At 38.2% G+C, this 22,964-nt stretch overlaps 2 protein-coding genes across 2 annotated transcripts in view; both read left to right on the forward strand.

The window, feature by feature from the left end:
• Nucleotides 1-18,012, forward strand: part of LOC117956060 (leucine--tRNA ligase, cytoplasmic-like) — a 21,569-nt gene extending 3,557 nt beyond the window's left edge. The window contains exons 9-32 of the mRNA XM_034890904.1: nt 401-489; nt 660-885; nt 1,184-1,271; nt 2,198-2,274; nt 2,617-2,670; nt 2,819-2,959; nt 3,413-3,490; nt 3,705-3,790; nt 4,418-4,483; nt 4,719-4,801; nt 5,979-6,117; nt 6,621-6,833; nt 7,173-7,230; nt 7,625-7,688; nt 8,921-9,104; nt 10,768-10,858; nt 11,095-11,235; nt 12,745-12,885; nt 13,452-13,562; nt 14,189-14,299; nt 15,145-15,249; nt 16,146-16,241; nt 16,529-16,661; nt 16,876-18,012. Coding sequence (XP_034746795.1) covers nt 401-489; nt 660-885; nt 1,184-1,271; nt 2,198-2,274; nt 2,617-2,670; nt 2,819-2,959; nt 3,413-3,490; nt 3,705-3,790; nt 4,418-4,483; nt 4,719-4,801; nt 5,979-6,117; nt 6,621-6,833; nt 7,173-7,230; nt 7,625-7,688; nt 8,921-9,104; nt 10,768-10,858; nt 11,095-11,235; nt 12,745-12,885; nt 13,452-13,562; nt 14,189-14,299; nt 15,145-15,249; nt 16,146-16,241; nt 16,529-16,661; nt 16,876-17,081 — 2,781 coding nt within the window. The 3' untranslated portion in view covers nt 17,082-18,012. The remainder of the gene's footprint in view (nt 1-400; nt 490-659; nt 886-1,183; nt 1,272-2,197; nt 2,275-2,616; nt 2,671-2,818; nt 2,960-3,412; nt 3,491-3,704; nt 3,791-4,417; nt 4,484-4,718; nt 4,802-5,978; nt 6,118-6,620; nt 6,834-7,172; nt 7,231-7,624; nt 7,689-8,920; nt 9,105-10,767; nt 10,859-11,094; nt 11,236-12,744; nt 12,886-13,451; nt 13,563-14,188; nt 14,300-15,144; nt 15,250-16,145; nt 16,242-16,528; nt 16,662-16,875) is intronic.
• Nucleotides 18,013-18,977: 965 nt separating this feature from the next.
• On the forward strand, nt 18,978-22,964 carry plac8l1 (PLAC8 like 1). The gene is made up of 5 exons (XM_034890909.1): nt 18,978-19,047; nt 19,409-19,599; nt 20,387-20,619; nt 20,866-21,002; nt 21,281-22,964. Exons 2-5 carry the CDS (start codon nt 19,574-19,576, stop codon nt 21,410-21,412), a joined length of 528 nt encoding a protein of 175 aa, XP_034746800.1. The 5' UTR covers nt 18,978-19,047; nt 19,409-19,573; the 3' UTR covers nt 21,413-22,964.

Here is a 22,964-nt window from a genome sequence, read left to right on the forward strand (position 1 = left end):
ATATATATATATGTAGATATGTATATATATATATATATAATATATATATATATATATATGTAGATATGTATATATATATGTAGATATGTATATATATATATGTAGATATGTATATATATATATGTAGATATGTATATATATATATATGTAGATATGTATATATATATATGTAGATATGTATATATATATATATATGTAGATATGTATATATATATATGTATATATATGTGTGTGTATATATATGTATATATGTGTGTATATATGTTTGTTTTATTGATGTTGGCACAGAAAGTAAAAAAAACAACCAAATCCTTTAAATAGTCTATTACTTTGAGTTGAAGTGGTTTGAGATCTGTATTTTGTTCTTTTTCTCCCAACTAACATTTTTCTTTACCTGCAGGGAGTTGGACCTCAGGAGTATACTCTCATCAAGATGAAAATAGTTGAACCATACACAGCAAAATTCAAGTCCAAAGTCTTTTATAGCAGGTAAGAAATTACCTTAAGCACTGTCCTGTCAACAGTACTCTATAGGAAGGACTCTACACCACAGACAATGTTTACTTGCCCCTTAAGTATAACTCTTATCTTGATAAACACAGTACTTTTAACTCTTTATTTGAGACATAAGTAAAGTGATAATGCTATCCTCTCCACAGTGCCATGAAAGGCAAAAACATCTTTCTGGTGGCTGCCACTCTGAGACCAGAGACCATGTTTGGTCAGACCAACTGCTGGGTGAGGCCCGACATGAAGTATGTTGCCTTTGAGACAACCAGCGGAGACATCTTCATCTGCACCAGTAGATCTGCCAGGAATATGTCATACCAGGGCTTCACCAAAGAGAATGGAGTGGTGTCAGTGGTCATGGAAATACTGGGCCAGGTACTAACTTTGTGTGATTCTTGCTTTAGCTGCAAATAAACTCTAGTTCATTTTAGTCTTTCAAGACTTTAAATGTAGGAAGTAAATCAATCAGCAGTATAAGACAGTTAGAGGGACAAGGTTTCATGGCTAAACTGCAAACAACCTGCAACATGGATTACTTGAAATGTATTACTTTTGCTTTAACCTTTTCTTTTACCTAGAAACTAGTAAATCAGATTTTTGAAACAGGATCAGGTAGGGGGCTTATGTATTTACAGAGCAAATCAAAGGCTCTGCTTCATTGTCTCTTTTCTAGGATATCCTTGGCTGTGCCCTGAGTGCTCCTCTAACCTCATATAAGATCATCTATGCCCTGCCCATGCTCACCATCAAGGAGGACAAAGGTACAAGTCATGAAGTTAGGATAACTAGCAGAGATACATTTATTCAGAGTGCTTGCATTGATTTATTCTTTTTTCATATATATATATATTTTTTTTTAAGGCAAAAATCTCTTATTTGTTTAAAGCATCATCGTAAGTTTGTTTCCAGCATTGCTTACAGAAGTCACAATATTGAGTAGGACACTTTACTTTCTGTTTTTATGTGCCAACTTAAACTTTAGTTAAATGTATCTGACGGTTGGTGAATAGTTCAACAGAAGGTGCTTTCAATGTCTCAGTGTATTTATATCTGTCTATATTTCAAAAAAAGATCATTTATACCCGCTCGTGTTAAGTATTTCTCTTGCAGAAAATCTGCACTGAGCTATATCACTTATTCCTCCTTGTCTTAGATATTCTTGGAGAAGTTTACGGGAATGTATTGGGGAGTCTCAAAACAGAAGGCCAAGGTCACCATTGAATTTATAAAGTCCTGTTCTATGATGTCAAAGGATTGGATTAATAACTGCTTTTTTGACCTGAGGGAGAACATTCTTAAACAGATCAAATGGATCTAATTGCACTCAGAGTGCCTATGTACTGTTTTCTGGTCTGTGGTGCTTGAGGGGTTTTCTCCCATGTGTCCTGTTGATGAATCTTTGTATAAGAAAATCTGTAAATCTCTTGTACAAAGTGTGTCCATCCTGGTTTTAAGGGTTATGGCGAGCAATAAGCGAGTGCGTCTGGGTTGACTTTTGACATTTATCAGTTACCAGATCGCGTGAATTTGTTCTTCAGTTAGTTGCTACAGTGTAGCTGCTTGGCAGTTAATGAGGGGGTAAAAGCATTGAATTTGTGTAATGTACATTACAGTGAGAAATATACTACCTGGTGTGCATAAATACATTTTTATGTGTTGGCCTCTGATTTGTCCACGGTTTTCTCAGGTACGGGGGTAGTTACCAGTGTGCCATCTGATGCTCCCGATGACATCGCTGCTCTCAGAGACATCAAGAAAAAACAGGTGATGTTACAGACCTTTTAAAAATGTCTCCTATGCTGTTCGCCTCGCCGTTCAGTAAGCCTTTATACCTGAAATGTAATCTGCTGCAGAGAAACACAGACAACAAAGCCCATCTGAAACTTTAAATGCAATTTGAAAATTAAGAATTTAAAATGTTTTAACAGATTATTCTATGAAATTACAGTAGTCTGCTATGTTCTTTGCTTAAATTCAGGTAGCCAAAACCAAACCCCTAGTTCTTCAGGATGGAACAGGACCATTTAAAGACACATCCATCGTTTAGGCATTCACTTCATTTTTGCATTTCATTAATGTAGCTCTAAATGCTTGCATTTTCAAAAGGCTCTACGGGAGAAGTATGGAATTGAGGACAAAATGGTGTTGCCTTTTGAGCCGGTAAGCTGATCAGCAAATATCAGTTTGATTTCAGATAGAATTGACTCAACCAATTCATGTAAAAAAGATCACGTGAGAACATAATGAGTCTGAGTTGCTTACTGATGCCTTAATGTGTGTGTTATGTAAATATGTGTGCACATGTTAGGTCCCCATCATAGAGATACCAGGCTACGGGAACCTATCTGCTCCTCTGGTGTGTGATGAGTTGAAGATCCAGAGCCAGAATGACAAGGAGAAGCTGGCTGAGGCCAAGGAGAAAGTTTACCTGAAGGGATTTTATGAAGGGGTGAGTCGACTTAGTGGTTAATAAATTAAAAAGAACTGCATAACTCAGCAAAATGCAACCCCTCTTGTGAATTTAACTTTTGGTTTGAAGCTTGTGTGATATATCTCCAAGATACAAACCCAGTGACTCAGACCTTAAGGCTAGAATAAATTATTTAACTGGTTACTGGATAAGTGTTGCCCTCAGAAAGTTTGGCTCTGTCTGTTATATAACTGACCATAACAGCAAGCTAAAACATGACACACACACATACAAGGCAAACACATTCAAGAATTTTTAGTTTTTGCTAAGCCCATTTTTTCCTAATGCAATATTATTTAGTTAGTATTATTAGTCCTGTACCAATCTACAAATTCCTTCACTGTCACCAGATTGTAAATTTGAACGCATTTCATATGTGTACAAGGAGTACGTGTCATCCCACTGAACAGGTTATGATAATTTGTGTGTCAGATCATGCTGGTCGAAGGCTACAAGGGGCAGAAGGTCCAGGATGTCAAAAAACCCATCCAAAAGATGATGGTTGATAGGGTAAGACATTATTTGTTTTTAATGCAATAAACTAAAAATAAAGTACATCTGGCACAACAATTGTGAATTCTGACTTTGTCTTAGATAGTGTTTGCTGTTCCTTATGTCTGTGCACTCTTGCTGAGTATTTCAGAGGTCATTGTATGCTATGTTTGCTAGATGTTTGATCTGCATTTACCTGTAATGATGTTGACACTGTACCAATTTATTGCAGGGTGACGCCATGATCTACATGGAGCCAGAAAAGCAGGTCATGTCACGTTCAGCCGATGAGTGTGTGGTGGCTCTCTGTGACCAGTGGTGAGTGCCACATGAACACAAAAGTCTTTATACTATAAAGCCTAAAGTTTGTTAATTTGTAACCGAAAATGATTTGCCCTAAGTGGATCTAAAGCTGCATGGTAGTGTGATATGAACTAGGGGAATATATAATATCATTTTATAGTTTTTGTTAAATGGGTTCATGCTCTGAAACTTTTAATAAAATACAACCGAGATGATAAGAGATGGTCTGTATTTTTATGTGTAGTATAGGGCTGCCCGATATGAGGAAAATATGCGATATGCTTTAACGATTATCAAGGGATAAGCGCTTCTGCATTTCTGCTGCTTTCAGTATTCTGCTTAAATACAACAATTGTTGATTATTTAAAACATATAAAAGGAAAAGCATTTCCAACGTTCTTCTATTTAACAATTTGAACATTAAATTGAATATAAAAGCCACCACCAAAAATTGTTACATTTTAAAGTGCAGTTTTCTGCTGATGTTTTTCAGAAATCTACTGATAGCCTTTCTTTTTTTCAACTAACTCAAAAAAACCTCTGAGTGTCTATGCCGAAGGCCCTTTGCGAGGTGTACAGTATATTGCGCCACATATTGTAGAATATCTGATTAGCAGCATGCTAATGCTATGTGTCTTTCAGGTATTTGGACTATGGGGATGCAGAGTGGAAACAGCAGGCCAATGAAGTCCTCAAGTCTTTGGAAACGTATGACACTGACCTTGACGTACCCAATTCCCTTCCCTGTCATATTTTGCTTTCTGCAGTATTTGTCCGGGCATGTGGGGGCTACTGTGAAGACCTAGACAGCATAGAATGGAGTTTAGAAAATACATTTAATTTATGTATTGTCTGTTACTATAATGCTCCAAACAAATCTGAGTACAAAGTCTGTATCCACTTCCTGTGATTTAATGATCTCTATTTGCACCACACTACACAGATTTTGCGAAGAGACCAGGAGGAACTTTGAGGCAACTTTGGCCTGGCTACAGGAGCATGCCTGCTCTCGTACCTACGGACTTGGTGAGCATTTGCCTCCATGGTTTGTGTGTTTGAATGATGTGGGAGGACTGCAGTAACTGTTAATGTATGTAATATACAACTCTATTGCTACTATTATGGCTGTGTATTTGAAAGGTAATATTGTTTTTTTTGTATTAAGATTAATTGTGCCACCCTGCCAAAGATGAACAGGACCTAAAGGTTGTTAAACTAGTCTAGTATGGCTGATGTCTTTGGTCTGTAGATGGAGACAGAGGACTGATGATGAAGCACCTAGGAACAGACTGCCTTTCTGTTTATACAGGAATGGATGCAGATTGAGGGCCAGCTGGCATACAGTACAGGCCAGTGCAGTAGAGTCTAGGCCTGTTGTCGACTTTTACTTTAGAAATATCTCAACACATTTTTCAGAATATTAACCTTATCACAAGGCAAATTGTAGGTTGTGCAGATTTATTTCCCTTCTGTCTCACATGACAAAACATACTTCAATATTTAATAAACTAACTTAATAAATTTGTTATACACTGAAAACTCAAAAAATAAATTATAAATGAAGTTTGTATTTAGATTAAGTGATTACGGAGTAGCTTAATTTATAGGTTGTTTTGATTGCAGAGAAAGCCATAGACAGACTGTACCTTGATGTTTAATAATAATACAAACATATATGTGTAATTATGTGTTTGATATATTGTGTATTACTTCTCTGAAGTTAAATTCAAATTAATGGAAAAAAGGGTGCTAGAGTAGGTGCTTTTATATTTCATTCATATTAACATTTCATGTTTAATGTTGATCAGATCTCATACTTATTGAGCTATTGCTACTACTCAGCAAATCAGCAAGTGGAAAAAACAAAACAAGTTGGGCTAGCCACTTGTGGTTTGGTTGAGTTTAGTTTATTGAACAATAAAACAGTTTTTTCCCCCAAGGATAACACCATAAAGCCCAGGACTTATTCCATTGCTTTAGTGTTTCTCTTGGCACCAAGATGTAACCAGCTTGACAAGATGGCAAATGCAACAAAAGATTGTGTCAGCTCAGAGGAGACAACAATTGTCTTTCTTAATCATTTTGTGTCTCTTTTGTGTTCTCTACAATGGGTGTCTGTGTGTGTGTGTGTGTGTGTGTGTGTGTGTGTGTGTGTGTGTGTGTGTGCGCGTTCGCGTGCGTATGTGCCTCCTGGTTACTATAGGAACACGGCTGCCTTGGGACGAGCAGTGGCTGATTGAGTCACTATCGGACTCTACAATCTACATGGCTTACTACACTGTAGCCCACCTCCTCCAGGGAGGTGTGCTCAACGGACAGGGAACCTCACCACTGGGCATTAAGTAAGAACACAACACACACACACACACACACACACACAAACACACACACGCTACAATAAACAAGGATTAAACCTTAACTGATTCACTCTGTCTCTTGTCCTTCTCTCGTCCTTGTCTTTCTGCCTTGAAACAACCATAGACATGGTTCACCTTGAGGGAGAAAAGAGTCAAATTTAAAAACAAAATGTAATCATTTCAAATGAGAGGTGTTGCTTTTCAATTTTCTAATTCAGTGTGTTGCTTGGGAAATTAAACAAATAAATTAAACAGTTACTCAACGACAAATAATGCATTTCAGAAATGGTTTAGAAACATCTATTCATAGCTCAAAGTTCAGTGAAACACACTGGCATATGATGCATTTAATTATTATTATTATTATTATTATTATTATTATTATTATTATTATTATTGTTATTATTATTTTTTAAGTCTTGCTTTGACCCAATACATCCATCGTTCTACCCTTGACAATTCTTGTCTTCTTTTCTTTTCTCCCACAGGCCTGAGCAGATGACCAAAGAGGTGTGGGACTTTATCTTCTTTAAGACGTCTCCCTTTCCAAAGACAGACATCCCTAAAGAGCGTCTACAGAGGCTGAGGAGGGAGTTTGAATACTGGTACCCTGTGGACGTCCGTGTGTCTGGCAAAGACCTGGTGCCCAACCACCTATCGTACTACCTGTACAACCATGTGGCTCTGTGGCCCAAAGACAAGTGAGTGTGCCTGTTTGATTGACCAGAACAAGGTAGGAGCGAAAGAATGAGGATTAACAGACAGGTGTTATAATTCATAGCATCTAGGTGATACACAATCTAGTTATTGCATTAACCATGTATTTGATTTAATTGATATGTGATTGTTGATAATGATCACAATTTTAATAATGATTTTAAACATACCCCCAGCTTAAATATGCATTTGTTCTGCTGTGGAAATAGTAATTGATTTTAAAAGTTTTACAGTGTTGCATTTAATTTTATATTAGGGTTAACTTGATTATATTATTAATGATGAAGAAGACGACAATAAAGAACATTCTCTTTCGTCTACAGTGGGAAGTGGCCGCAAGCAGTTCGAGCCAACGGACATCTGCTCCTTAACTCTGAAAAGGTGTGTCAAATACTATTCTGAATAAATTTTAATGAATCTCTTATATTGATAGTTAGGTTATAATATCAGGAGAATAGGTCTGGTTTCATCCCATGTGGTCGTTTATCTGGTTTATTTAAACATTAAATAACAATATTATCCTTGTTATATTTTGCAGCAAACCTTTTTATTTAAACACTTCTCTTTTTATGTGCCAGTAATTAGAGACAGTGTTTGATGCTGTTAGTAATTTTAATTACTCTATGTGCTGTTGACTTGTGCTTGTGTTTTCTTTCTTTTTTTAAACACAGTCTGCTATTTGATGGTTTTATTTCACTAAGCTTTGTAATGAACTTGTGTGGGTGGGCATGCTTGAAAGAATCGGGCTTCTAACAGCTGTTTTTCTATTCACCAGATGTCCAAATCAACTGGAAACTTCCTCACTCTCTGCCAAGCCATTGACAAGTTCTCAGCAGACGGTACACTCAATTTCTTCTTTATTTATCTCCCTCTTGTATTATGTTTCTGATCCTTTTCTCTCTTATCTCTGTCATTCTTTTTATTTAAACATGGGAGACAAAACTCATGTGTATGTTTAGAACATAAGTCTTTTCATAGTAAATGGGCCATTACACTTATTATACAAATTAGAATCATTCTACATCCTTTATCCTGTTCTGAAGATAATTAGAAAACGCCTAATCTTCATAAGATAGCTGAGGTGTTGATATTGGGTGCTATGAGCTATTGGGTATACACTTATACTGCTCTGTAAGTAAGTAGTTTCTTTATTATAATGTGCTGAATGCTTAAATCAAAGTGTAACCAACAATGCAGTGTACATTCACCATGATCGCTCTGTCAAAACAACTAATTGAGGTGCAGCAGCTTCACGATATCATTGCAATAAAAATGTTCTTATCACTTCTGATCTCAGAAAAGCATTACCGCCTATTGGTCTCCCCACAGGGCAACAAGATACTGAGGAAAGAAGAAAAATATAGACTTTAAGTTAAATATTTATAGGAACTTGAGAGGAAGATTTTCACTAAGGAGGAGTGAGACCAAGAATGACTTGATGTACAGTGGCAGAACATGTTTCTGACAGTGTCATTTAAAACAAAAGCCATATGTTCGGAGGGGTTCATTTGGGAGAATTTAAGTCTTGTGTTGCTCAACTCCATATGTTTTTCTTTTTCTGTCTGTGTTTTCTAGCTATTGTTTTCTGATCTTTTTCATCTATACCTGGTAGGAACATAGAATAACCTTTTGAATCCCTCCTGACCACAGTATACCTCAGGATTAGTCGATCCATCCTTTTCGTTTGTTTGTTATTATATTTACCCTCTGTATTCTTTATGTTCTGAACAAGCTGAATAATAGATAGAAGTGTCTGGTGTATCTCTAGAAGCTGTCTTGCTGTGGGATGAAATGACATCAGATAGATGTGCTAAGTTGGCTTCCTGTCTAAGAGCTAGTGGGGGATGTCTCCTGGGTATTTCAAGTTTACTAGACTCAAGATTTCCACCAAGCCTCAGAACTTTACCTGGTTGTCGAAGTATTTTGAAGTAGAGAAATGAAGTGCTATGTTTAGTGTTAACCGATTAAGGGAACCCATCTAGTTGGATTTTTTTGCTCTGAAAAATGTACTACAAATGCACCTGTTCTGTTGTCCTGCTGTTTTAAAACATCTATACATTTCCTCTCCTAGGTATGCGTCTGGCTCTGGCCGATGCTGGGGACACAGTGGAGGATGCAAACTTTGTAGAGACCATGGCTGACGCTGGCATCCTGCGCCTCTACACCTGGGTGGAGTGGGTGAAGGAGATGATTGCCAACCAGAACAACCTGAGGACAGGACCTGCAGACACTTTTAACGATCGGGTCTTTGCCAGGTAGCTGCAAGAATTCTTTAAGACGGGTGGTATCGCTGGTACCGAGATATATAGCTCTCATAAATTATTTAGGATACAGCATTAAACAAGGCCCTGTACATGGGTTTTGAGATCAAGGAGATAGGGAATACAAAGCGGAATTTTATTTGTGATTACTCCCGATCCTTGAACAACGGAGTCTTGTCAGTAGATGTAGGAATAGATATGAGAAGCATTAATTTGTAGTTAAATTGAAAATGAGGATTTGGGCCATGAAATCATTCTAATTAATTTTGGGGAAATGCTGCATTTGGCCAAATTGGTGTAACGAAACATACAAATATTTGAAATATCAGTTTAGAGATTAATCTATTATTAAAAATTTTTTAATTTAAATTTTTAACCAACTACTCAATGGGTCTACAAATCGTTTCAGTTCTAGTCTATATTGAGCAGAAATAAAAGATTGGTCCCATCGTAAAGTGGAGAGGGATTAATTTGATTAAGATGTTGCATTACAGTCTACCTAGTGTGGCCTGGGATGAATTGATTTTTTTTCTTCTTTTTAAAATAGGTAAAATATGATATACTCTGTGGCCAGTTGGCACTCAAAGGCAAGAAAACTAGGCAAGTAGAAGTAAGCCAGTCCTTCAGAGTTTGTATGCTGTGGTTACGTGTGTAGGTACGTGGGGACACAGACTTTACGCCGAACCCTATGCAGTTGCCTGATGTGCGCCTCTCAAAAAATGTAACTACACGTCACAGTGACCCAAGTCGCTCAACTGTGGCTCGGTAGTGTTGCATTTCCCCCTACTCAGTTCTTGGTTCTCCTTCTCCATAAACAACATGAAATCAAGGCGAGGGTTAACTTCCCGCTACAGATTTCCCACCCTGGTTAGAAAGCACAGGGGAGACACTTTGTTTCCCTCACGATGACTCTAGAGTCACTACTCGCGCTGAAGCTAATTGCCATCCCTCTCTCACTCGCTCTACCACATACTCCACGGCTCTGCTATTCTCTTAAGGAGATCGACGCACACACCAACTTGCAAGTATAAACTTCAGGCCACTTAAATCACACTTTAGGGTGTCACGATTTATCTAATCCCAATCACAATGTCACTCTTTGCAATTACATAACTGCAAAAATTGTGCAATTTGAATAAATAAAAAGGTGTGCTGTGCATGTGACACTCTAGTCTCTGTGTGCACTGCAGTCTCCAAGTTCTCCAAGCTACAATTGCTAAGTCAGACAACACTGACTTTCCTCGCTTCACCACTCGCACACGTACATCACTCACTCAACGATGCCCATGCATTAATAATAATAATAATAATAACCACCTTTTAGAGCCCGAGCCCCAACAACGGCAAAAGCATTATTGAGACTGAAAGAATAATTATTATTATTTGTTTATGTATTTTATTTGTGTATGTATTTCTCGTTTAAGTTTGTATGTTCAAGTTGAGAACTATACATTTTAAAATATTAGTATTTACTTGATAATCAAGCAAGTAGACTCATGATAGCATTATATCTTAAGTTCAGTATTGTAAATTGGAATATGACTTTCTCCAAATTGTGCAGCCCTATTCCCCTTCCATTTTGACTTTCAGTGCTGAAAAGTTAGTTATAAACTGGCTTGCAGAGTGATTGCAAGGATTTTATATCTTGTCTGTCTAGCGAGATTAACGCAGGCATCTTGAAGACAGAGCAGCACTACGACAGGATGATGTACAAGGAGGCTCTGAAGAGTGGCTTCTTTGAGTTCCAGGTAAGTAAAATGTCCATCATAAAAACCACACTCTAATTCACGCTTAATTATTTTTATGTCTTCAAAGTTGAGCACGCTTTTCATCCTCCAAAAGCATTTTATGAAGATATTACTATCTGAGGATTCAAATTGAAGATAATATGAAGATAAGAAGAATATGAAGTGGCTGGGATAGTGTAGAAATCCCATAATTACATAATGATGACCTTTTAAACTGTTTTTGTCTATGTATGCAGGCAGCCAAAGATAAGTATCGTGAGCTGGCTATTGAGGGCATGCACAGAGACCTTGTCTTCCAGTTCATAGAGAGACAAACTCTGCTGCTGGCCCCCATTTGCCCACACCTTTGTGAATACACTTGGAGTCTGCTTGGCAAGGTAAGAAAATATGGATTCATCCCAAAAAAGATTTTGAAAAGAAAACACAAATTTGGCACCATAACATGGGTTTCATGTGCACTCTGACTGTAGGTTCAAATGTGACTTTTGTCCTCTAGTTCCTTCTGTCTGTTGTGTTTATCTTGCAAGTAAAACAGAAATACTGTGAAAGAAACATGTAATTTCCCTGTATTCATCTACATTCATAAATACATCTGGGATCGACAAGCTGAGATAACATACTTCATGTAGGTCTGTAGTAGTGCATTTCCCAGTGCTAATTTACTTGTGTGAAATGGCTACTAACCATAGACAGTTAAAGAAATGGACCAACAGCTCACATTGTTCTGGACAGAGACCAGCAAAGGATTGTAGAGGAACTTTTTTGTTGATGGCTGAGCGTTACTGTGTAGCCTCTAACCGAGCTTGACAACGTAGATGTGATGTGGGCAACCCGTCTGAAAGTTTTTTGTCTTCTGGTACCTCTGCCAGGATAAATCTCAATCATTCCCACTCAGCAGAGACGGAGAGCATAGCCACATGTTGGGAGATAACATAGCCAGATGTTGGGGGATAACATATGCACAGGCTCATTATTGCTAGTTAACATTAGTAATTAAACCTAAACAGCGAATATAAGTCCAAACTGTCTGCGAGCTTACCCTGTACTATAAGGTGATTCCTCTACTGTGCGACAGCAAGTCGCGTGGTTATGACACAATCGTTAGCTTATTTTTACAAAAATGTCTGGCAAGGAGCCTTTTATACATTGTCTTGTTTCTGTACAATAATAAATATATAAACAACAGACAAATAGAATTTAAACGCTTCAGATGTAAAGTTATTCGCTGTCAAAGTGGTGCCAAAATGAATGGCGGTCAGTGGAATGCTAACTGCAGATGATGGCTTGGTAGCATCAAAATGGCGCGATGGAAGCTACACAGGAGAGGCTTACCCCCTTTATACTAACACACACATCCCTTCTGTTTGTGTGTCACATGTCCACCAGGAACCTGTCTTCACACTATGGACCTCTTTTTCTCATCAGTATGAAAAGAATGTACTCACTGTTGCACACTCTCATCTGCTCCGAGAGCTGAAAATATTTTCAACACTTGAATTTATGAATATGAAAGAGTGCAGCTGCTCTGGAGATGTTTTTTCCGGTTGTCGCTTAGCAACAACAAAAGCCCCACAACTTTTTTTTTTTTTTTTTTTCTTCAATAAGTGTTTGGCACTGCTAGCTAAAGAGCTACAGTAAGAGGCACTCAGTGTTCCACACATCAGTCTGGCATTCTGACACATAGTAAATATGGCATGTGCTTTGTTTTGTTATGAAGGTGGTGTGACCAGGCTGTGTAATTAGGATTTTAAAGCTCCAGTGGACCTTAAACTGTTGTTATTTTGCTCTCAACACAAGACAGTTCTTGATACTAACATGCAGTAACAAAAGTCTTTGCACTTCACTCATCCACCATCTCTTCTTTTCTCTCTGTCTTTTCCTTATAGACTAGTTTGCTGATGAAGGCATCATGGCCTGTGGTGGGTCCGGTAGACGAGATTCTGATTCGCTCCTCTCAGTACCTGATGGAAACCGCACATGACCTCCGACTGAGACTCAAAGCATATATGCAGCCCCCTAAAAACAAAGTAAGACATTTTTCTGTGTTGTTTCACATGCTTCACTGCCACTGTTCTCCACTTCTGTAATGACATTTTAAAGTAATTCTGAAAATGAATATTGATTTCAGAATATATTGCTTTCTATTTTATAAAATCTAACAACACCTATCTCGACGTGCATTACGTTTGGTTATTAAATCTGAGGTAGAGTTGAGTCTTTTCTCCCTCAGGTGTTGTTTAACTGTTTTTATGGTTCTTTGATGAGGAGCACAATGAGGCAGAAAATTATAAAAACAGCACAATAAGAAGAGGGAAAATATCAAGAGGCATGCCGAAAGTAGAGTTATTGTTGAATGGCATTTTATCATCCAGAATCTTTACAATCTACAATATTTGCTGTTTAAAAACAATTACCAGATTGTTTAGTTTTTTGCTAATTTGTTTTACTTGAAGCTTGATGAACTCAAGTTTTATGTTTTTGAACCAAATTTGTAAGTTATATTACTGTCAGACAGAAGTCTTCTGTACTTGACTATATGGATAGATTAGATGATTGTGAAATGCTTCTTTGTTGTGCTGTTTTTTTCCAACAGAAGGGTGACTCAAAGCCCCCAGCCAAGCCCTCCCACTGCACCATCTACGTTGCCAAGAGCTACCCTCCATGGCAGCACAGTGCCCTATCCCTGCTCGGCAAGCACTACAAAGTAAGAAACTAATACACAACATTCATACACAGTGGTAATGTTTTGCGTAATGCAAAAGCACGGGGTCTATAGCCTAGTGATGGGCTGAAATACTTTGCGCAAAGCCCAACTAAGTTGTCAGTTTCTGCACCTGCGCCCGTCCGTGTGCCCGTGGGCGTGCGCCCGTGGGCGTGCTGGTCTTAAAGGGAGGTTTGTTCAGGAGCGTTTGTGACGTATTGCTATTTTAAGGTAGCGGAAAGTTATTGCGCCATTAACCAACAAAAACTTGGTCTAAAATCAATAACACAGCATTGCATTGTTATTTTAACAACGCATTAGTAAAAGGTTTGTGTGCGCTATGCTTGCAGCAGTACACAAACATGCCAAAGGTAACAAATAAAAATATTATATTTGTATATTATATTTGTGTATATTTATATATTTTTATAAATGTTGTTCCCCGGACCCAAACTTACAAAAATACATCCTTAATTGCCATGACCTCTATCTACATAATCCAGGAATGTAAGGCTTAATGATTAAGTCATGTGCATTGTTTAAATGCTGTGCAGTTACCCAGTAAATCTCTCAGACTGCGTTTGTGTGTGTTAGCATGTGTGTTACCGGTCTTTTTTTATTCTATCCAGAGTAACAATGGGATCCTTCCAGACAACAAAGTGATAGCAAGCGAGTTGGGAGCCCTGCCTGAACTGAAGAAATACATGAAGAGAGTCATGCCCTTTGTGGCCATGATCAAGGTAAACTCTAACACGGGCAATAAATCAATGCATAATTGTCATTTTAATGAGATTTAAAAAAAATATCTATACATATTGAATTTATTAATGCCACCATTCTACACATATTTGCCCTCATAGTTCTTTGTGCTTTGTATTTTTTTTTTTTGTGTGTGTGTTTGTTCAAGGTAAGTTTGTTTACTGCCTAAGAAGCTGTTCATTCAACTTGTCCATAAAGTGGCTTATCTTTTGTTCCGTGCACAGCCCTGCTTCTGATTGGTCCAAAGTCTGCCCGGATATTCTGTTAAAAGTTTGCAGTCTGCATCTTCAAAAGCTATCTTTTGTATTTTTTTTATTCCTCTTTGTGTTGGATATTGTCAAAATGGTAGCCAAAACAGAACAAAAGTGTTGCATTAAAATTCCACAGAAATGTCTTGAATACTTTAAATGATTGAAAGACTACAAAACACACCCTTTTTACAGGCTGTCTCAACTTGTTGCTGAGGTCTTTTTCACCCCATCAACAGTTTGGCTGCACATCCAAATGTCTTTGTCCAAAATTCTTATTCTCACCTTTCACATTTTGGAAGGAATAACCACTTTTTTCCTCAATAATCTCATGGTGGCAACATTAGCATTACAATGAACTTTCTTCATAATGCTAAAAATAAACAAAAACCTATTTCTTCAATAGGTGAATTAAATATATTTCTTTTCATATTCTTCTGGTGCTTCTTTTTTTATTTGTATTTTGAATTTTTACATGCTAACTTCCTGTTAATTCCTCAGTAGAGTTCATGTCCATCCTTCATGCTTGTATTGTATAATTGCTTCTGACTATTTGAGTTCTGCTTTGTGTTCTGTAGGAGAGCCTGGAGAAGAATGGGCCCAGGGTCTTGGAGCTGGAGCTGGAGTTTGATGAGCGGGCAGTTGTGATGGAAAATCTGGTCTACTTAACCAATTCTCTAGAGGTATGTTTTGTGATCCAACGGTCCTAAAATCAGACATGGTTTTTCAGGACGCCCCCACAAAGAAAGGTGTCTGTCCCAGCCGAAAAGGAAACCCAGACGTGTCTAAGTTTTTGTGAGTCCTGAGTAAAAAAATAAAAAAATAAAAAATAAACTAGCAATCTTATACTAAATTTGCTGAGGTTAAACAACAACCCTTAACCGCAAAAGAAATTCAGGTTTATTAGTATATTATAATTCAGTATCCTCTTAAATGTGAGCAATAAACAGAACAGGTTCACTTGATTACGATTTGTTTGTCTTGACACTGTTGAGCTGTAGCATGCAGTTGTAGCATTTTGGTTTCCTCAAAAACACCTCAACTTTAAAGCAGAGTTTTGCAACTTCTGCAAAAGTCAGTTGAGACAATCCTGAACCCAGCTGTCAGTCATGAAAGCCCTTAATACTTTTGTCTGCACAGAAGCTTAGCCTAGTCGAAAACTAATACCCAAGTCCCCCGAGAGTTTTGTGAAACTAGCACAGATTTAACCACAGAAGGAAAACTGTACATAATCTACATCAAAATATACCCGGACCCCAATTCCCGTGTTTTGGATAGATCATCGCTAAAGATAGGCTGCTTTGAACGGGGTTCAACGGATATGAATGATACTCCACCTTAAATCTGTTTTTTGAGAAACAGACACTGCATGCATGGGTAGTCAGCAGAGAAGCGGTTTATGCTGAACGTTTTCTTACTTGTTGTGACTGATTAGCGTAGAGCCAGATGTAACGTCTCTGATCTCCGCAGGAGCCTGGTCAACACCATCAGCATTTGCCAGTGTGCATACCAAACACAACTGGATACACACTATCTGGACCGAGCTGCTAATAATCATTATTTATCACATCCTCTACAGTTGGAAAAAATTGATGTCTTGTTTGCATCTGAGGCTGACGAAAAAGTAAAGGAAGACTGTTGCCCCGGGAAACCATTCAGTATTTTCAGATCAGAGGTAAATGCATTTGGCTGTGTGTTGGCTGCTGTGTGAGAAGACAGGTGGACACTTTTTTCTTTCACATATTTAGCTTTTCAGCATTGATTGTTTAGTTTTTCTCATTCATAATATGTTCATGTTTTTATGCACTTGTCTCTTTAGGTGTTTTTTTTTTATCTGAATGCCTCCCATCTGTACTAGTGTTTGTGTGTCCCTTATGAACAAAATGTGTGTTTGTGCACTCCAATCCAAATCCAATTAAATTGTGTGTTTGATTGTTTTTTGTTGTGCATCTGCTTCCCCAGCCCGGAGTGTGTGTGACCCTGGTCAACCCTCAGCCATTCAATGGGCAGTTTTCTACAAAGGTTGAGATTCGACAGGGGGACAGCGGAGACAGTGTCATCCGTAGGCTAGCCAAGGTCAACAGACTCATTAAAGGTTAGTAAGATAAAAGGAAATCCAGCAGATATTCATAAACAATGGTTAATATAGGCCTTTTACTATACATAAAATAAATGTTATAATCTGAAGAGGAGGAACATATATACAAATGCAAATGTATAGTATTTGAACCATTGGATCAAAGTTTATATAAGGGTGTGCTTCCTCTCCTCTCCTCTCCTCTCCTCCCTGTCGGCCTCCCCTCAACCAGATCTGTCCAGAGTTAAGTTGATGAGGTACGAGGACCCTGTGCTGGGGCCTCGCCGGGTGCCTGTCTTGGGACGTGAGGAACAGGGCAAACTGCCCATCTCCAACAAATCTGTGTTCAACATCAATCTTGAGGAGAAGAGGGTCACTGTGGCAGACAACGACCTCACTGTGGACATTGGGGACTCTCTGGTTTATCTGGTTCATTAGAGTAACATTTACTCTTTCTCTCTCTCTCACACACACAGACACATGGGGGCACATTCAGCAGTGAGTTATTTGTGAAAGGTTTGAATCCATCATAAAATGACTCAAAGCTGTACAACACTGAGTCAAGCATATATTTGTTTTTATAATTCATCTTTCTATACTGCACCATTTGCTACTGCATATGGTGTTAAATTTGACAGATACACAAGTTCTTATTGTTTTACACCTTTTCACTGCTGAATGCAACCTAAGGGAATATATTAAACTAATTGGACATTACAGGTTGTCTTCTATTCTCCGTTTCAAAAAAACATAGTTGCAGTACATTCAGATCTGGGTTTTATCTGCACAGAACAGCGATTGTTCAGGTCTTTATACCTCAATCTCACTGAGTCAATTCTATGGGACTAGTGGGTCTTTGGTACTTAGATTAGGTTCTTTAATGGTTTTAAAAATACAATTTTGAAAATATCATGAACATTCCCTTAAGGGTTTGATATCGGAAAATAACAACATGTTTTCTGTTCTGTCTTTTTATCGTCTAAATTTAAGCTCGTAATTTTCTCTATGGGACACGTTTTTCCTGTAATATGTCATGCACAATAAATCAACACTCTGTATTATTAAGCTTTTCAATAGAGTTTTTTTTTTGGCTTCGAGCAAACATTTACCACCATGTCCTATTTTGTCACTGGCCAACTACTTATTTTATGTCACAATATTGTGAGACTGCCCTTGCATCCTCTAAATGCCTGTTGTTTTCATATAGATGGTAATGTGTCTGCTGTGTTGTTTTGTACATCGAAGGTGAGGCATATCATTCCCTCATGTTTTGTAAGCCTGTCAGACAGCTTTCCTGTTTTCTAACAGTGGATGGTGCTTGTCTGACTTGTGCTCTTCAGAGAAATAATAAAACCTATGATTGATTCAGCATCCTTGTATATGGTTTCTCGCTATCTTCTCCGTGCGGTTTTACTTTTTCTAATGACATAAGACAACTGTAACCACGAGAACAAGACGTGTGTCATGGTTTAGGTAGAACCATTTGTTCTTTGCCATGGCAAAACCGAAGCTGCCCGGCAACTGGTCCCGGTCAAGAAATAAGCTATTTCCCACAATGTTAAGCTTTTTTTTTTCTTTTTTTTTTACTTTAATGAAAAAGCTAAAACCAAATCTTGAAAACTGACATGGTACATGAAAAAAGGTTGCTTGTTGTAGGTCAATTTTAAAGTAAGTTAATCCAGTCCTCATGTTTCAGTATGGTTTGATCGCATACTGCACAAATGGGACTACCTGTATGTTTAAAAGTGATGGTTTATGACTATAAATTTGACTAGATTTTTTATTTCTAACACAAAATAGACTTTGCATTCATATCTCAACTTGAGTTGACCAATTGGCAGAGCCAAACTTTTACAAGGGTTGGCTCGGCCAGTGGGTCTGTGGTTCTTTGCTTCAAAGGGCTTTTGGGAGAACAACTTTCCATTCAGGGATAACTATTAGTCAAACAACTGGCAAAAATAAAATGAAATTTGGCTACATTTTCAGAGAGGCATTCCTTTTAATTCAAATATTATATACACCTGTAATCCTTTTTGATATGGACACAGAAAGAATTCATGTCCCAATTTTTTATCATCCTTAGGCGCTAAGTCCAGTGAAAAATCATCCTTTTTTTCTCCTACTTTAAGGTTAAGAACCAATGTGCATGAGAGTAAACAGCCTTAGCGTCCAAAACCACGATAGTTTCACTACATGTCCTTTCACCACGTAAAGCTCCCCTCACTTCTCTCTTTCTGTTACCCTCACACACAAACACTATAAATAAGTCTAAATTTTAATGGCCAATGTCAGAGCACAGGAAATGCGTGCAATCCCCTATTAACATGAACCAAGTATTTCTTCTGAAACGCGTCTTTCATTTCCCAGCACTTCATTGAATGAGTCTGTGCTTCTGCTTTGAGAGGTAAGTGTAACTGTATGTCTTTTTAAATACATCAGTTTAATAGAAACAACTAGAAACAAGGAATATCTTGGTCAAACAAACTGATGTTAAAATTGATTGAATGTTTTTGAATGTATATATATAATTTCGACATACATGTGAAATACATTTATCTTTTCTCACATCTCTGCTGCTCTGTTTTTTAGACAAGATGTGTGTTTGTGTATGCAAACATTCACATGTAATTTTTTTATGCCAGACATTCATGTCCATGCACTCTGTTGTGTATCTTCCCTCTCTGCGTTTGTTGTATTAGTGCGGGGGGGGGGCACAGTGAAGTCACAGACAGAAGACAACTAGAAGACTTATCTCTGTTTCACAGCTTCTGGCCGAGCCACCCGACTGCTGGTTTATCTTCTCCGACACACACCCTCCCACTGGGGAAGTGTCACTCCGCACCCCCCTCCACCTCTTCATTCCTGCTGACTCCTTGCTCACCCTCTCTTCTCTCGCATCACCCCTCTCTGGATGCCAGTGGCTTCTAGTCATGGAGCAGACCACAGTCACAGACCAGTAAGTCATTATGTTTGTTTTTTTGGTCCCCACCAGCACACAGTGTTGTCACCACTGAGCACATGGAATTACAGCAAACAGCTCACTTATCTTATTCTGCTTTTCTTTTCTTTTTTTTCCTTTTTTTTATGCTGCTGTTTTCTCTTAATCTGTTTGCTCTTTTATGTATGATACATGGTTAATAATCAGGAACATTTCTTAAATCTATTCTTCCTGCTACATTTTTACTTGATTTTGCCTTCATTAAAATATGCAGGGATTAAAATGTTGCTGAAGGCCTCCATCACTTAAAGGCATGAATAAATGCTGTATCAGTGGTAAGCTTGGGATATTAGTGTAATTGTAGTGGGGTGCTGCTAAAATGTCATAGGACAGTGGAGTACAAAAAATGCTCTCAATAAATAAAATTAACCAAAATTCTGCCAACAAGACAGGATAAAAGAAGACTCTGCTTCTACTTTGAGACTCTTAAACCTCAGTGCTTTTAATAACATGTTTTTAAAATGAATGAATGTCTGTTACATTACATTACAAGTGAAGATAATGACCTCTTCTGAAGAGTCCATGTTTTTTTTAATCCTCCGTGTCCTCCTCGGCTTTTAGCAAATACGTGAAGGGGTCCGTGCACGGAAGGCTTGTATCATCTGGATGCACAAACAGTTTTGTTGTAATTGCACGCTAGCTTTAATATAAAGCTGGTAGTTGAGTATCTGTTGGAGGCTTGACAAGCCGTGGTGAACTATCTATCTAAAGACAGATACGTCCATTCTACAAAATCTAATTTCAGACCAAGGACGTCAGTCACCAAAGCCTCGGCATCAGCGGTTCAAGCAGAGGAAGTAAGGGGCCTCACCGCAGGAAATAAAAACGACTTGGGGTCACACAATGTCCCTGCAGTGACAGATACCGTACTCACTCAGCCCGGCCTCGGCATCACCACGACAACCATCACCACCATCACACAGACGGGGGGAGACTGGAGCACTGGCCTGTTTGACATCTGCAGAGACAAGCCTACATGTAATATGAAAACACAGACATAAACTATATTCTCATAAGCACGGGATTTTCACACAGCAATCAGAACTGTATTGTCTCTCTTATCCTTTGTATGATGATTTTACCTCTTAAAAATGAAGAACCAACATATCATATATTCTTAGTTTAGCATTGCGTCTGACAGGAACATTTAAAAGGGATTTTTGTCTGTCAGAAGCAAACGCACATCACTCAACCAAGCATATTGTGCTAACCCTGTGTTTGCAGGTGTTCTCGGGGCCATGGTGCCGTGCTGTTTGGACCTGAGTTTAGCTCACCAATATGGTGAGTGTCTGTGCATGCCTCTGCTGCCAGGATCCACTTTTGCCATGCGTGTTGGGATCAGGGAGCGGTACAAGATTCGGGTGGGTGTGTTTTGAGGGCAAAAACATATTTGTCTGTTGGAAGTGAAGATTTGTTGTGAGAACGTCCATAAACACACCAAAAAGTGGACTTTACTAAATGTTTTTAGGGCTACACCAAGCAAATTCACATTAACATGACTAAATGCACTCATAGGTTCTCTTTAAGTTGAGCATGGGTCATTTTTTTTATGTTTTCATGAACCTCATGGTTGTGCACGTGTCTTGCTTCTATATGTCTCTGCATGTTCGTGTGTGCCTGTCCGCATTTTTATCCACAGGGAAGTGTGTGTGAGGACTGGACCACAGTGCATTGCTGTTACCCTCTGGCTGTATGTCAGATGATAAGAGAGATGAAGCGGAGGATGAAGACACAGACCTATCATGTGTCAACTGCCCTCGAATGCTCCTGAAAAAACTCAAGACAGTCAATGAGGCCTGGCCTTTTACAATGAGACTTTTTTGAGGGTCCAACTGAGATTACTGGTGTTTTGTATGTACAGCACAAAGAATCATTACCATAAGGTTTTAGATGCCCCTGGGGATGAAAATGAATCAAGCCCCTACAACATTTGAAGAAGACTGGACAGAACGTTTTTTTAAACAGCAAAAGAATCCAAAAGTCTGAGTCAGTATGAGCTTAAATCTGCCTCTGGGGTGCATGGATAGCTCAGTTGGTAGAGCCGGCGGACATATATAGCGTACTCGAGTGTACTCCTCGATGCAGCAGGCGGGTTTGACTCTGACCTACGGCCCAATGCTGCATTTAATTCCCCCTCCCTACCACCTTTTTAGTTTTTCAGCTTTTGCCTAAAGGCCTAAAAATGCCCCAAAAAATATAAAAAATAAATAAAAATACTGCCTCTGAGGTTTTAAGATTGTAACTGCAACCTAAACTTTAATTTCTGTTGGACTTCTATTTAGAGAGGATATTGTGGATAAACTTGGTACCAATATTCTACTTTTTTTTGCGGAGGCAAGAACTCATCAGCTACATTTTGAGGTAGGAGAAAAGCAGGTGGCAAGACACGCTTTTTTGGTTTCAGTAGCTGTCACTGTCGGCACTAAACATCTGGTACAACTCTGTCAGAAACTTTCAAAAACCAGCCAACTTTCTTTAATTCTGAATATGTCAACATGCACTCAATTCATTATCTTAACCCTATAAAGGCAGTTTCAGCTTTTGAAAACTGAAGTATGTTTGGCAATTTTATTCAAGATACAGCCATAATTATAGTCCTCAAACCCAGTTGAACATGAACATGAACTGTATAGTGTAAAACCTTTTGAGTAGTTTGAGGCATAAAATCATTATTAATGTATTTCTATAAAAACCTCTGCAACCACAATGTAATGGAGGTAAATGGTTGTTAGAGCTTCTCAAAAACAATGAAAATTGTGATTTTTAGAAACTCAGGAGTAAATTATAATTCCGAAAACAATGTGTTTTGGATATTTAATGTAGCTCACTGTCAACAGTTTTTAGGGTCAATCTATTCAACAGAAAGTGGTCCAACTGAAGTGATTAAAAGTGAATTGGGTGAACCAACCCTTTAATTTTGTCTCGTATTCCAAAGGTCACCAGGCAACATGTTCAGTTTCTCTCAGACATGAAGGGAATGAGGCAACTTAAAACTTTCTAGACCTTGAGGCACACATTTATGAAATGGGGACATAACATAACATTCGGCACAATATCTACAAATCAGACTAATACATCTAATTTCCAGTGTCACATTTCAAACTAAATCCAAGTAAAGCCAGAGAAGCACAGTAAAGCCTTGTCATTTGGTTTCTTAAGTAAACCTGGATGGTTTTATTTATTTGAGCGTGTGCAACTCTCTTTAGTATGCTGAACCACTTGTCTGATTACCCAGCAAACAGGTTGCAGTATAGCTCCAATTACAGTCAGTCAGTTCAAGTACAGTTTGATGATAATAAAGCCCATTTCCATATTTCTGATAT

This window comes from Etheostoma cragini, chromosome 13 (genome assembly GCF_013103735.1).
Source record: "Etheostoma cragini isolate CJK2018 chromosome 13, CSU_Ecrag_1.0, whole genome shotgun sequence".
Classification (NCBI taxonomy): domain Eukaryota; kingdom Metazoa; phylum Chordata; class Actinopteri; order Perciformes; family Percidae; genus Etheostoma; species Etheostoma cragini.

Coding starts and splice junctions, on each gene's coding strand:
- plac8l1 (XM_034890909.1), top strand. CDS start 19,574: ATGGAGCAGACCACAGTCACAGACCA. Junction 19,600..20,386: donor CAGACCACAGTCACAGACCA/GTAAGTCATTAT, acceptor ATCTAATTTCAG/ACCAAGGACGTCAGTCACCA. Junction 20,620..20,865: donor CTGCAGAGACAAGCCTACAT/GTAATATGAAAA, acceptor CTGTGTTTGCAG/GTGTTCTCGGGGCCATGGTG.